This window comes from Falco naumanni, chromosome 1 (genome assembly GCF_017639655.2).
Source record: "Falco naumanni isolate bFalNau1 chromosome 1, bFalNau1.pat, whole genome shotgun sequence".
NCBI classification, from domain to species: domain Eukaryota; kingdom Metazoa; phylum Chordata; class Aves; order Falconiformes; family Falconidae; genus Falco; species Falco naumanni.
In genome coordinates, this window is record NC_054054.1 from 77,284,352 (window position 1) to 77,298,480 (window position 14,129).

General features: G+C 39.8%; 1 protein-coding gene across 18 annotated transcripts in view; it reads left to right on the forward strand.

Moving 5' to 3' along the window:
• TRIM2 (tripartite motif containing 2) overlaps positions 1-14,129 on the forward strand; it is a 117,300-nt gene that overhangs the window by 72,314 nt on the left and 30,857 nt on the right. For 14 of the 18 annotated variants that reach the window (XM_040600391.1, XM_040600418.1, XM_040600428.1 and 11 more), the window contains 4 exons: positions 4,223-4,404; positions 6,522-6,759; positions 13,064-13,215; positions 13,907-14,087. In XM_040600391.1, the coding sequence (XP_040456325.1) occupies positions 4,271-4,404; positions 6,522-6,759; positions 13,064-13,215; positions 13,907-14,087 (705 nt within the window). In that variant the 5' untranslated portion in view covers positions 4,223-4,270. Of the gene's footprint in view, positions 1-4,222; positions 4,405-6,521; positions 6,760-7,473; positions 7,530-13,063; positions 13,216-13,906; positions 14,088-14,129 lie in introns of those variants that run through there. The other 4 variants (XM_040600466.1, XM_040600447.1, XM_040600409.1 and 1 more) reach the window with 2 other exon arrangements.

Below are 14,129 nucleotides of genomic sequence, written 5' to 3' on the forward strand. Positions count from 1 at the left end.
AACATTGTTGAGGTTCCCCACCCTTTCTTATGGCTCTTGAGGCCTAACTGTGCCTTTGGAAGCGTTGCCATTGGAAACCTATTCATTCATAATACATGAATAGACCCTCTGGGTGGTGAATACCATTGATGAGAAGAGGATGAACAGGCTGCAAGCAATTTGTTCTCCTCGGGCTGCACTTACGGGCTAGTTGCAGATCTGGCTGGGTGGAGTTCAGTGATAGCAGTGTATCAGCAACAGAGAATTCTGCTCTTTTAGGGATAAATCCTGGGAACTGGACAGTTCTAAGTTTTTCTAATATCTTTTTTCTCAGCTGAGCCACAGAAACTAAGAAAGAATTTGGTAACTGCTGAGGAATTCCAGAGCTCATTTTTAAGATACCTGTAAAAAGGTGCATTTTTCTGCTGCGTGGCTCTATTTATCTGAAACAACTCTTGTGGAACTGTTATTTGGTGGATCCTAACTTGGGGTTTTTTACCTTTCCTAATGCTTTAGGAAGTTCTTTTCATATGGGTGGGGCCATCCTGACTTTGGTTCCCAAAGGCATGCACGCATAGCAGGGCAAGGCTTTTCACTAGCTTAGAGTGCCAAGCCATTGTTTTCTCCCTTCTTTGCTGTATAGTATATTTTGAATGAAAATCGATAGTTGTATCTCCAGGAATAAGAAAAAGGAACAATGTTATTTTTGGGGTGTCTGGAGAAGTAACAATCACGGAGCCTCAAAGGGCTGACAAAGGGTATACCTTCCAGGACCCTTTTCTGCACTTGATTTAGCAAACCTGAGCTGGCTTTCCAGTGTGTGCTTCTCGTAGGTAAATGGGTGGGGGTTTATGTCTTTTTTGCTGCAATGTTTCATAAACCTTTGGCTTTGCATGTTTAAATTATGAAGCGTAACTACATGGAGAAGTGATTCTCAGACTTGTTTGCAAAGCTTGTGCTTCAGCTGCTCTTTATTAGATTGTGAGACAAAACGAACTTCTCAGAAGAGTTCTGGCAGTTTCTGATCTCAGAAGATGCTACTACAAAAAAGGATGTTTTTCTTGTAAAATTAGTGTTACTTTGTTAAATCTCCCACTGCTAATAGATTTGAAACTTTGGTTGCTGTTTTGAGGAACTGCTGCCAGCACCACAGTAAATCAGAATAAATGTTGTCTTTGGTGAAATTCAGAAGCGTGGTCTAAAATCTCCAGCTTTTCCCCAAATAGTCTTTGACTGTACAGTTGCTTTCATTGAGTCAATGGGCAAAATCATCCTTCTTGTCACATGCATCAGAGGTGGAATTGGCTCAGGGAGGCTACAGAATCCTGAAAATTCTATACTCAAAAAACTTCTTTTAAATGAATCACTTATGTAAGAAGTTGTTGAAATTTTACTTTCAGGTGTATGTTTTAAACCTGATTTATGTGAGCACAGGGATAAATGACAATCATGGCCTGCTGCATTCCAGACAAAACCTCAAATATTAAAAGCACTTTTCTGAATTTTTAATGGTTTCTTTCACTGACAAAGCTTCAAGTGTGAACATTTGAAAATTAAAGTGGCTGGCATGAACTTTGTGCATGAAACGCTAAGAATGACTTGATTTTGCAACCAGGAGAATGTAAGACTAAGGTGAAGGTCAGAGGAAATCAATATGAAATTTTTCAGGCATCAGTTTTCCTTCTGTAAACACTGTTTTCTGGTGTAGCTGTACTTGATGTGGAAAGATGAAATTACAGAAAATACTTAGTTTCTGGAGAACTTTCTTCTGTTAAATGACAGGCAGCGTTCACTGGAAACCTATTCTTTCATATCTTAAGTACATTTCTTTTTCAATAGTTTCTGCTTAGTCCATAACAAAAAAATGACACTATTCATAATGTGTCTGTGTCCAGTTTGGAAGCTATGCTTTTGATAAGAAGTCTTCCTGCTTCTGATTATCTTCCCTGGCTTTTTTTGGGTCCCCACCCCTAACTTTTTGGAGAGGGCAAGTGGGAGGCAAACACAGCTGCATCTGTGGTGAAATGAATTTTCTTTTGAAACACATCACCACAGATCTGCATGTTATGCTGCCAAATGCATGAAGATGTTAATGCATATTTTATAGTCTGCTTTTTCTACTCCATTTTGTGAAAGCTAGATATTTTGGTTCCACTTGTTGTAAACCCATTTTTAACTCAAGCTTGTAAAAAGTAACACAGGTTCCTGATTGATCTTCTAAGGTTTATTGTGTGTGATTTGTGGCATTTAAATAGGTAAAATTAATTTGTGTTTATGTAATATTCATATTTTATCTTACTATGGGGAAAGAAATGAAGAAAGTGAAACAAATGATGAATCCTGAAATCATGCATTTTTCCATCACGAACAAACACGATATTTTACAAGTATTATAGCAATTTTTAACCTTGCAGATTCCCCTTTCTTGGAAGAAAAGGAAGCAGGGGCCTACAATAAGTATTTTCTATCAAATTAAACGTCAGTTACTGCTGTTTGGTGTTTTAATTGTGAATAACTTCATGCTGGTGTATTTGCTAGCACAGATGTCATTCCCCAGGAACCTATTATCAGGGAAGTCAGTACAGCGTGATTGATAATCGCTGCATTATCCTAGAAATAGCCACTTGCTCAATCTAGTAAGTAAGCAAGCCATACCTGTATGGCTAAATACACAGCTCAGGAAGAACAGTCTTAAGCTCAACTCTGCCAGATTAGTGTGCCATGCATTCAGCACAGGAAGAAGATGTGTTGTAACACTGCAGATAAAATGCTACAGGTCATGCAAATCATTGTGGAATTGAGTGACCTTTGAATGAGCCTGATCAGCATGGAGGCAGAGGGCTTGTTCTTTCTGTCTTGGAAAGCCTGAACCATCCTCAAGCCAATTATCAAATTGTCCGAAATGGATGGCTAAAAACTGGGATAGAAAATGTTTGGGGAAGAAGTTACTACCTCCGGAGTGTACCTGCAGTGAAGGAGCCCAGCTGGGCTTGCTGCTCACACAGACAAGGAGCCCCTGTTTCGCTGTGGGTGCAGGAGGACTGGCAGAACTCGGTGCTACAACAGAGATGCTGTGCTCAGCTGCCCAGAGAGCAAGCCCACACCCCCCGGCACTCCAGCCCGCTAGAAACGCTGATGGAGAGGACTTCTTGCTGGGCCACCCTGCCAGGGCCTCCGCTTGTCAGCTTTTCCTAAATTATTTCAGCAGGCAGTTTACTTATCTCTGAGGTTACTCCTTTCCTTGTCCCCCCAGCTTCTCTTTACACACATGAATTCTGTTGGCTATAATCTGTTTCTCCAGCTGAAAAGAAACAAAGTTTTTCTCTCCCTGCGCCTTGTTCCAGGACAGGAGGTGTTCCAAGCCTGCTGGCATTCCTTTAACCTGTGATTTTAATTCTATCAGTCAATAGGCTTCTTTTCTCAATCTTTCTTTTTCATGCTTTATATGCCAGGGTTATGAAGAGTCTTAAGTCCTAAAAACATAATTCTTGCTACTCTTTCTGCCTAGAATGCCATTTTTCTTGCATTTATTATTTGGATGTGCTTCACATATCCTCTGTCCTACCCTTGCTGATTCTCAGCACCTATCAGTTGCCTCTTCTTTGCTTTTTTTTTTTTATCATAAGGATTTTCACTTCACCTACCTCACCCGTACTGCTGATGCAGAATTCAAGCACTCCTATCCCAGGGGCTGGACAGTTCTGGAGGTTTCTTCTTGGGGGCTTCCTGGACTCCAAACCTACCATGTCTTTGGCAACACCAGCACTGATAAGGGAAGAAATTGTTAGTGGGGGGCAAATTGTTAGGTGAACCATTTTCAAACTTTGTGGTGTAGCCATTTGGCTGGCGCAGTACTAGTTTAAGTATTTTGCCAGCGGTATGGTAGATGGAAGAAATGCTGTGTTTGTTAGCACTGGCTGAACCTACGGGCACAAAAATGTTTTTATTGTGGGATTTCTTTAACAACAGACACCTCTGTCAATTTTTCAGTCCAGAGGCAACATGCCTTTTCAGAATGCCTGCTCAGACAGAGGTGTTATGTGTGGTGTTGTAGACTTGGCTGACTGTTTCACAGGCTCTCATCAGTGATAAACCATTTTAGAAGTTTAATTCTTCACTGTTTTGGCTTTATATGAATTCCTGCATAAGGATGACTTATGAGTGAATTAGTTGTGGATTTTGTTATTTCATGGAGTTTATAAGCCACTTTTCTTCTTTTCTTCTTTTCCCCACCCCACTCCAGCAGTGTGCAGGGTAGAAGGGAACAGGACCCATATGTCAGTGGTCTAGGATGGCCAGTGAAGGCTCCAACATCCCAAGCCCTGTGGTCCGCCAGATTGACAAGCAGTTTCTGATTTGCAGCATATGCCTGGACCGTTACAAGAACCCCAAAGTACTTCCCTGCCTGCACACTTTCTGTGAGAGGTAAGTCCTTTCCTCATGCTGGTAACTACGTATTTGTGTCAGGCAACAAGCACAGAACAAAGCATCCTTTAGTGGACAGGGACTTCTCTCTTTACTTGTAAGGGTCATGTTAAGGCATGATAAAGTCTGGGAAGGCTGGAGGGGCAGGATTGTAGAAAAACACCGTTATCTGTGGAAAGCAGAAAGAAGAGACAGCAGTGGAATATTTGGAATACATCCCCTTCATGCAAGAGTAAATAAAAAATAAATCCAATGAAACTAATGAATGTAGTTACAACAGTGTGAAAGGTGATGGCAGTCAGAATTTGGACCTCAAATTAATGGCCTTAAATTTATACTGATTAGCCTACAATTACAAAAAATAAAAACTTTTATTTGTTGATTGTCCAAGCTTTAGACGTGATATATACATTATTAATAACCTGTGATTAAATGTCTTCATTATACTGCAGCTTGGTTGGCTGAAGTGGAAAAACTCTCTGAAAAGAGATGTGATAACACAGCAACCTGCCTTCTACTGTATTCAGATGGATGAATTGAATATACATAGTGATACTTTAATGTTAAATTATACATCAAGTGGTGGAGAAAATACAGCATCTGCAAAAAAGTTAGCTGAATAATTACTGGTTAGAGTTCTTTATCTGATGCTGAGATGCAACTCTTTGGATTGTATGTTGGATGGCAGGAGAATTTAATAAATGGTATTTTGTGTGAACATTTAGTTCAGGAGATTTCTACCTTATAGTTAGAATTGTGGTGTGCATATCTAATTTTGCACAGGGTGCAAGAAAAATTGTGGATCTCTCAGCGTGTCAGATGAGCTGCTTTTTTTGTAGAATAGGAAACGTTGACTTTAGTAAAGTCAGCAGTGAACCTCTCGCTGAAGATGGTGACTTCAGGATTTTCACCACCATGTCTTCAGTTTCTTGACTTCAGTTCATATGCAAATCCTAATGACTTCAGTTCATATGCAAATCCTAAAGTCAGCTTTTGTTTTTCACTATAATCCTTTTACGATGATCTGGTTATGGAGAGAGGCTGGAAGAACTCTGCCAGCCTACTGCTGATGTGCAAAGCCTAAGCTGGCCTTTCACAGAGCCCTTACTAGCAGGTCAGGAGGAGGGCTACTAAGGGGGCATGAAGAGTGGTGCTAGCAAAGCCCTCGGAAGTGGCTAAGAGCTGTGTACCTCTGCAAGGTCACGCTTTCTTGGTTGGCATCTCCTGAGGAATTTGGTGTAGCACTGCTCCACTTAAGAACTGTGTTCTGCTACGGGACTATACTGAATTGCCAGTTGCAGTTGGATGTTGCATGCCCAACAGCTGTTAACTTGATTTTCAGGGCCAGAAGTGGCACTAAGTGTCACCTAGGCCAGTCTGCTGCAGATTGTTGATCACAGAACTTTTGTGTCAGACTTATATTCTGTAAAATTTAGTTTTTCTCAAAACACCCCTACAATACCCAGCCCCAGCCCCCAAGTCAAACAGAAACAAAAATCTCCAAAACTCCCCTTAACATAAACTGTGATAACCTAGGACATGCTTCTCTATGTAGTAAAGAGAACTCTGTTGATTCTGGCTAATTGCCAAATAATTTTCCTAATTGAAATAAATGGGAAAATTTCCATGGATTTCATTGAGACCAAGTTTTAGCTCTGAAACACTAAATCCACAAATACAAGTTAGTAAAGGAGATTATATTGGAAAGACAAGGGTCAGCCACCGATTGGTCAGTTAAAGACACAAACTGAAATACTTGATGCAGTAACGTAATGTCTGACAAACTTTATCTGATGGTTTATCATTTTTACTATCCTGTGAGCAGGACGCAGTAGATTTCTGGAGGCATGGATCCACTCAGTACAAATATCTCAAAGAAAGGCATGTAACTCTTCTAATGATGTCAGTTTATTGAATCTTTTTTTCATGTGGCAGAGCAAAAAGGTTTAAAATAATAATAATAAAAAAATATCCACATAACCACTTTTACTTCTGAAGCCTTACTTTTCGTAAGTAGGGGTAGCACTATTTCAAACCAGTTCTTAAACTGAATGGTTTTTTTTTCCTCTTTGGTGATACTGTGCCTTTCTCTCCCCTTCCACCTCCCTTCCCCATAGGTGCTTACAGAATTACATTCCAGCCCATAGCTTAACCCTTTCTTGCCCCGTGTGCCGCCAGACCTCCATTCTGCCAGAGAAAGGGGTTTCTGCACTCCAGAACAACTTCTTTATCACCAACCTGATGGATGTCCTGCAACGAACGCCAGACAACAGCATTGAAGAGTCCTCCATCTTGGAGACTGTCACTGCTGTTGCTGCGGGCAAGCCACTCTCCTGCCCCAATCATGATGGAAATGTAAGTGAGATGAACTCCTGTCATATGTACAGGTATTGACATGGACTGACTGGTCTGGTTTGTTATGGATATTTTGTTATAAAAAGATAGTGGGGGAACTGGAATAACGCTAGTCCTTTGATTTTGTAATATGCCAATAAAAGACAAGTAATTCTTAAAATTAACTCAAATGCCTTTAGTGGAGCACCTTAAAGCAGTCAGGATATTATTTCACCTTACCAGTCATCTTGGGTGGTACTGTCTTTTAGCACATTTGGTCAAAATTGTTGTTCTGCAAGTGCTGACCCTTGTGCCTTTGACTCTTTGGGATGGATTTCCACAGCTCTCTTGCTTGTAGAATCAACTGTTGCCGTGGGAACCTGTGTGCTTCTTTAGGCAGTAAATGGACCTGCACACTGAGTGAGGCAGTACCAAAAGCCATGTGAACATATAAATAAAAGGGTGTCCTAGCTCAGGATGCTTTTGGGTCAGCACAGGCTAGAAACAGAGTTTCTGTTTATCTGCAGTTTTTTGTGGATCTCACAGATCAGTCCTTGAAGGCTGCTTTGGTGTTTTTTCTTCCACCTACTCTTCTTTTGCCCATTGTCCCCCTACATACACCCCGAAATCATATCGGTGTATTCATTGGCAAGCCCCCAATGGAATAAATATTCCCAGATTATTGCAAGAACAGCTCTAACTCTGCTTACTTCACAATTTTCAGTGTTAACCTGTGCAGCTTCATGGTAGGCATATGAGCTCCTGTCTCGTAGCCAGGCTTATGCAAACATGTAAGTAGATCACATTACAAAGCTGAGCGGTGCTGTGTTGTAAATTGAATGCTATGCTTCTATGCAAGCCAAGAAATATGTGCCAGCATTTTAAAACAACGTTCTGGGAACTGTTTTATTTGATACTCGGTTTCAGTATATTGGTTGTATAGTAACAATTCAGCTGATAGGTAGTGATTACTCTTACAGAGGAACAGCTTGGTTCCATCGCCTTTACTGACCTGCTGGATTTAGGTGGACTTGTAGAAGTGATTTGCTGTATACTCTGATTAATGAATAACCAGTGTAACTTTTTTAACGTGTACTATACCCATGTGTGTATAGTGGCTACTGATTAATATATTCCTAGGGGGTTTTTGCATTTTGTTGGTTCTCCTTAAAATGAACCATAGTTCTTTTCTGACACAGCAATTGTGATAGGAGCCATTTGATTGTGAAATGCAGAAAAATGTAAAAATGAAGGTATTACTTGTTTTGCATTTTACATTATCAGCTGATGATTCTTTGGGTGTGCTTAGAAAAAACAGGTTTGCCTACGATTAAAAATACATCACCTTGTAGCTCTCTGAGAACTATTTTCTAAGGAAAGGTGGATTTCTAAGTCCTCTAAACCAAATTTATTTGGCTTGCCTTGAAACATAGCATGCCTTTTAGGATGCTGAGTAGTGTGTGATGGGAGTATGTTCTTGCTTCAGTAAGTATCTGGGAGGGTTGGGGGCAGGCTGAGGGTGACTCCAATTTAAAGCTTTGTGGAGCTAGGAAATGAAAAGCTAAAGTGCACACGTTAGTCCTTTTGATGGGAGGAGCTGAGATAAGCTTTGGGGAGAGCTGCTGGAGGCTGGCCAGGTGGGTCTGGCTGAAGGGCAGGGTGTGCAGGGCAAGGTGCTGGGCACTTTAGGCCTGACTGAGGAAATGGGCTTTTGTTGGCTTCATGGGTACACAGCACAAAGGCACTGTGTGGCAAGTGCCTGGCTGCTAGCAGCTTTGCTGGGGGCTTCAGGGGGGAGAGAGGATTGAGGTGGTAGCCAGCGGAGAATGCCTTCGCAGAGCCAGCAGTCATTCTGCATTGAATCCTCTCTCCATTAATTTTTACACATTTCTTGGGGTAGGGTCAGGCCCATTGTATTTTTACTATCAAGGGAAAAATTTGCATGAAGTGTATTTCATTCAAATATTAGCAGATTTTCTTTCTATTAGCTTGGAAATAAGTTTCTGTTTAAACAAGTTTTTTTCAATCTTTCCAGCCATGCTGGATTTAAACCTCTCTGATTAAAGTCAGATAGAAACTGATGTGCAGATACTTTCTCATTGGCTTGCCTGTCTGCCTGTAACTTCGTCTTCCTCAGGTCATGTAGATTAGATACTTTCCCTTCCAGTTGGTCGCTTATTCCCACCACTCACATTTTCCATATGTGTGTGTGTATCCTATTCCTTCTGTGCACATTCTGTCATTCTGTCATGGCATCTTTGTTGTGTGTGTTCTTATGAAAAATGAAACTTTGCTTGTAGTATCTTAACACAAGAGATGGTTTCCTGTGCTTGAAGTATAAACAAATGCTTCCTCGTGTTCACCCATCACAGAGCATAAATCTTGTTAAATCAGAGTAATAGGGCACATATGTAATGGCATTTCTGAATGTAACAGAAGATTCTAATTTTCTACCTACACGTTAAAATGAGATTGGCTTTATTCTCAGCTGCTAAACACCTGAAGCTCTTGTTGGATATAAGCAGCCTGGCTTGGAAGCACTGATCTGCAATCATTTAGGGGTAGGTACAGGGAAGGCTGTGAAATTCTAGGTCCATTGCTTCAGAATATGAGTGGTGTAGCCTTTTTGCAGTCACCCATCCTGAAAAGTCCATGCTTGAGTTTTATTTGAATTTTAAGTGAAAGCCAGCCCAGAGCCTAGGATCCATGCTTTTACATGTGCAGTGTATTTTCTGCCTATAGAGTGTAACAAAAGAGCATACCCAATATTAAATGAAACATTTGTAACAAGAAAACATGCCTTATCTCTGACCAGCTTTTTCTCAAAAGGTCACAGAAAAGTTTGGCAACTTGACAGGTGTAAGATCTTGTCTAGAAAAACATTTCCTGAACTTGTGCTTACTGCCTGTATGCTTCCCTTGGAAAAATAAAAAGCACCTATTCTTTTACATTTTAAACCCTGTTTTTTTCTCCGCACCTCTGTACTTTTCACCATGTCACTTACTCATGTATTCCATTAAAATATAAATATTTTTTTCTGTACTCTGCACAATATTCAGTGTGTCATTGAGGCTAAATAAAACATTCAGGATGTCAGACTATTAATGAGCATTAGAAATAATAAACTGAGCTCACTGTTGGTGAAATTTTATTCTGCCTCACAAGGAACATTTAATACATTTAGGAAGCAATAGCATGACTGATCCAATCATATCTTACTGAATTGAGAAGTCGTACAAGAGATTTGGGTGGTTACCTTGTATGTAAGCATGTTAAGTCATGATATTCTTAGAAAACTTTTTTTTTAAAGTTTGCTTATAGCTTTCAGGTTTATTGCATGTGTAAGGCAAAAGCTATTACTAGGGAGAACAAACCCCCACATTCTAAATTTTACCAGATATCTGGAAGTGCCCTCAGGTAATCCAAACTAATATTCTTCTAAAACATACATACATTCTTCAAAACATACAAAGCTAAGGTACATCTAGCCCTGGGACAGAGGAATTAAGCATGTGGATGAGATGAGGAAGAAGGTTGGCAAAGAGCAGACTCATCCTTTTTCTCTGGTCTGCTATGTTAATTCAAACAAAGAGAAAGCAGAGAATGAACAATATTGATTTTTCAAATGTGATTTTAGAGAAGAGGGGCTTGTGATTGGTGAGAGCCTTTTTCTCAAGACCTGAACTTTGAAGGGCTGGAATTCATGTGCTTTGGCTTTGTGAAATCTGATTCAGAAGTACCTGCATACTTGATTATGCAAATTAAAAAGTTCCTGTGAATTCAGTTATACTAGAGTACTGAATATATGCGTGGGTCTTCAATTAGATCATTGTGCTGAAATATGCTGCTCTGGTTTAAGGTGGGAGTTAGCACATGGGATTTCAGAACCAGTGGGTATTAACTCATTTCATTAATGGTGATGGGAATGTGTTCATTGACTTCCATGGAAATACAGCTGAAGCCAGTGTTGGATGCCATAGTATATTCTGCCCTGGAGCTCTCTTCAGTTTGGAAAGGCGGGAGTTGGGCAAATGTCGGGTTTTTTCTGAGATGTTTTGTAAAGCAAGCCTGTTATCATGAAATGCTTTCTGGGAATGTCACAAAACATGATGCCCATGCTGGGCATGGCGGGGAGAGAGGAAAAGCCAGTAATATATGTCTGTCTGTAGTTAAAAATTCATCTTACCCGATTAAGAAATGCTAGACAAAATCTTTGGAAATTAGGGTTATCTAGGCACTTGCAGCCTGAATTGTATCAATATTTATTAATTAATATTTCTCCTTCAGCTATGGCACAATCCAAAGATTTTTATGGGAAATGAAAGCTGCTTCACTCAAAACGTTTTGAATTTGACCGAGGCAAAGAAGACTATTTCTATGCAGACATACACATTAGGTCTTTGTGGTCTGCTTGCTATTACCATTCTGGCTTATGTGATTCTCTGGTGCTTGAATGGAGATGAAGAACATTGATTAGGCTAAACTTTATTACACCAATGCGATGTTTTCTTTCTTGTATATGTTGCTGCAAATATAATGATCACAACGTGTTCAGTAACAAACAGAAATATTAAATTATTCTGATCATTGTGTCCAAAGATAAAAATACGGAATAAGGACATGGTAAAATATCTTGAACCAAAGCATTAAATTATGAAGAGGCAGAAAGATGAACATTTGACACTCCTTCAAAAGAAATGACATTTTTTGACCATAGAAAAAGACTTAAGAACTTCCTAATAAAATATTGTTCTTGTTGCTTGTTTCTGGTTGCAGATTTCTGAAGCCTTTGAAAAGAATTTAAATCCTAAACTCTGTTTAATTAATTTCCTGTATGTGTTGCAAGATTGCATCACATCTTAGTGCCTACCAAAGTAACTGTCAGGCCTCAGAGGATCTACAACTATGAGACTGCTAAACTCACAGTGACTAGAGTAGTTTTGATGGGGGGTGTCATTGTTTAGAAGGTATACTTTTTTTTCCTTGTGATATATTTGATCTTACACATTTTATTTGGAACAGCTTTTAAATTTTCTCTGAAGTGGGTTACACAAATGGCCAACAAATGACTAAACCCTCATTGCGTGTGAATCGCACATCTTGTGAAATGAGATAAGAGGAAAGAATGGGAATAAGACAGAAATGAGCTTATCAGAGGAAAATTCCTATTAATACTAATATCATGCAAATCATCGTTCTTACTCCCCCCTCCTAATTCTCAAGATGTCTTGGAGCAGCCAGCTACTGTGTGCAATGCTATTACAGATCCCTTTGCTCACCTGAAAACAGGTGGTTCTACACAACCATCTTGTTGTCAACCAATATCTCCAGCACAACTGTCTCTGTGCAAGAGTTCTAAGTGCCAGAAGCATCAGCTGAGTTGTTAAAAGATTCTGATGCTATGTTCTTAATGCAAGAGAGCTGCCAAAATCTTGCTTTGAAGCATATACTAAAGAGCTTCCCTATATACTTTTAATAAGCCTAAAATACTTTGTGCCCAAGGACTTCCTCACTGTAAAAGAAAGCCTTATGCCAAATTTGCATATATGTGCATTATTTTGGCTAACATATGATTGGGGCATGGCACTTTTCTGTTTCTTTCGCTTCGTGAATATATTCAGAATTTGGGGTATTTATTACATGTAAAGATCTTTTTTTATCTCCAGACAGCATCTTACTGGGTACGTAACAGGTTGAAACAATCTCCTCCTCTTTCAAGTGTAGATCAGCAGTCTTAAGTAGAATCTCAGATATGAGGTTTTGATGGTTTTAAGGGATTAGTAATGGGATATGGAGATTTTTCGCTGCAGCACGTTGGTTCATTCAGGGTGTTTTTCTCGAGCAAATAAAAATGCTGTTTGGTGAGCTCCATCGAGTTCATGCTCTGCATGTGGCCCTGTTAATGAAAACCAGCCTAAGTTTACACTTTCTTTGGCTGATCCTCTAGGGACACTAAGGATTGAGTTAGTGAGGGGACTTGGATGCCCTAGTTTTGTGAGTTGTTTAATGGATTAATTGAGAGAGACACCAAAACTTACTGTTACACAGTATAAAGATGATGGGGCCAGCCTTGAAAGCCAGCATTCTGTTTCCCAGGCTGCTGTTCAGACACTTTCTGATAGAATAAAATGCATTTAAACTGGCATTTTGATATGAAATATATAAGAATAACAGCCATCTTTTATACATTAAGCTATTGCTGTCTAAGAAAGGAGAAACTTTGTCTCAGAGATTGGATAAAAACATGAGTTCAAGGCCCAGTAAGATGTGCTTTGAGTGAAGTTACTGGTGCCATGTTTGAATTCAGCATTGTGCGTTTTTCCAGGTGATGGAGTTTTACTGCCAGTCCTGTGAAACAGCCATGTGCCGGGAGTGTACGGAGGGAGAACATGCAGAGCATCCCACGGTACCGCTGAAAGATGTGGTGGAGCAGCACAAGGCTTCCCTCCAAGTCCAGTTGGATGCTGTCAACAAAAGGTATGGAAACTCCACTGATTATTTTCCATTTTCTGTTCTACCACTGGCTTCCAGTGTTACTTTGGGTAGATGTTTTAATGTGCTGGTGCCATGGACCTTTACCTAGAAAAGAGGGATAGAGCGGCTAGCATAAGGAAAAAAAAAATCCATTGAGTGTGATGCATTGAGGGTTTACAGGAAAAAGCAAAAGATTCCTATCTGTCTTTCACAAAACAGAGGCCATTAGAAATGTAAGTGGCCTCCAAGGAAGTGGCTTAAAAAGTTGAGAAAAGTACTAGCCAGTCATGAATTTCATGATAAATAAATAATACTGGATGCTTAAGAGACTAGTACAAACACTAAAGTGGCAGAAAGGCTAAAAAAAAAAAAAAAAAAAAAAAGAAATAATGAGGAAGATCTAGTTATATCTTCCTGAGTAGTCACATTTGCATAAAAGACAGAGGGTCTGAGGCCTCGTTGTTGGAAGTGCTTGAAGTCTAATGGCTTTCCACAAGGGAGGGCCCTGGCTTAGCCTTATTTTATCAGACCAAAACCACTCTGTGGTTATAAAAGGAATAAACTTACTTCTGGGAAATGACTGAGTTTAAAGACAGCCTGCTGATGAGATGGCTTCATCAAAAAATACCAGGGCAAGGGCCAATGTTTAATGACTTTTGAAACAGCAATCTTTGTAATTTAATCCCTCCCTCAGGCTTCCAGAGATCGACTCAGCACTTCATTTTATATCTGAAATCATACACCAGTTAACCAACCAAAAGGCTAGCATTGTAGATGACATTCATTCCACTTTTGATGAACTCCAGAAGACTTTAAATGTGCGAAAGAGCGTGCTGCTTATGGAACTGGAAGTGAATTATGGCCTTAAACACAAAGTAAGATGCATGTTTTGTTTCAATGAAAAGCTATTAATTTAA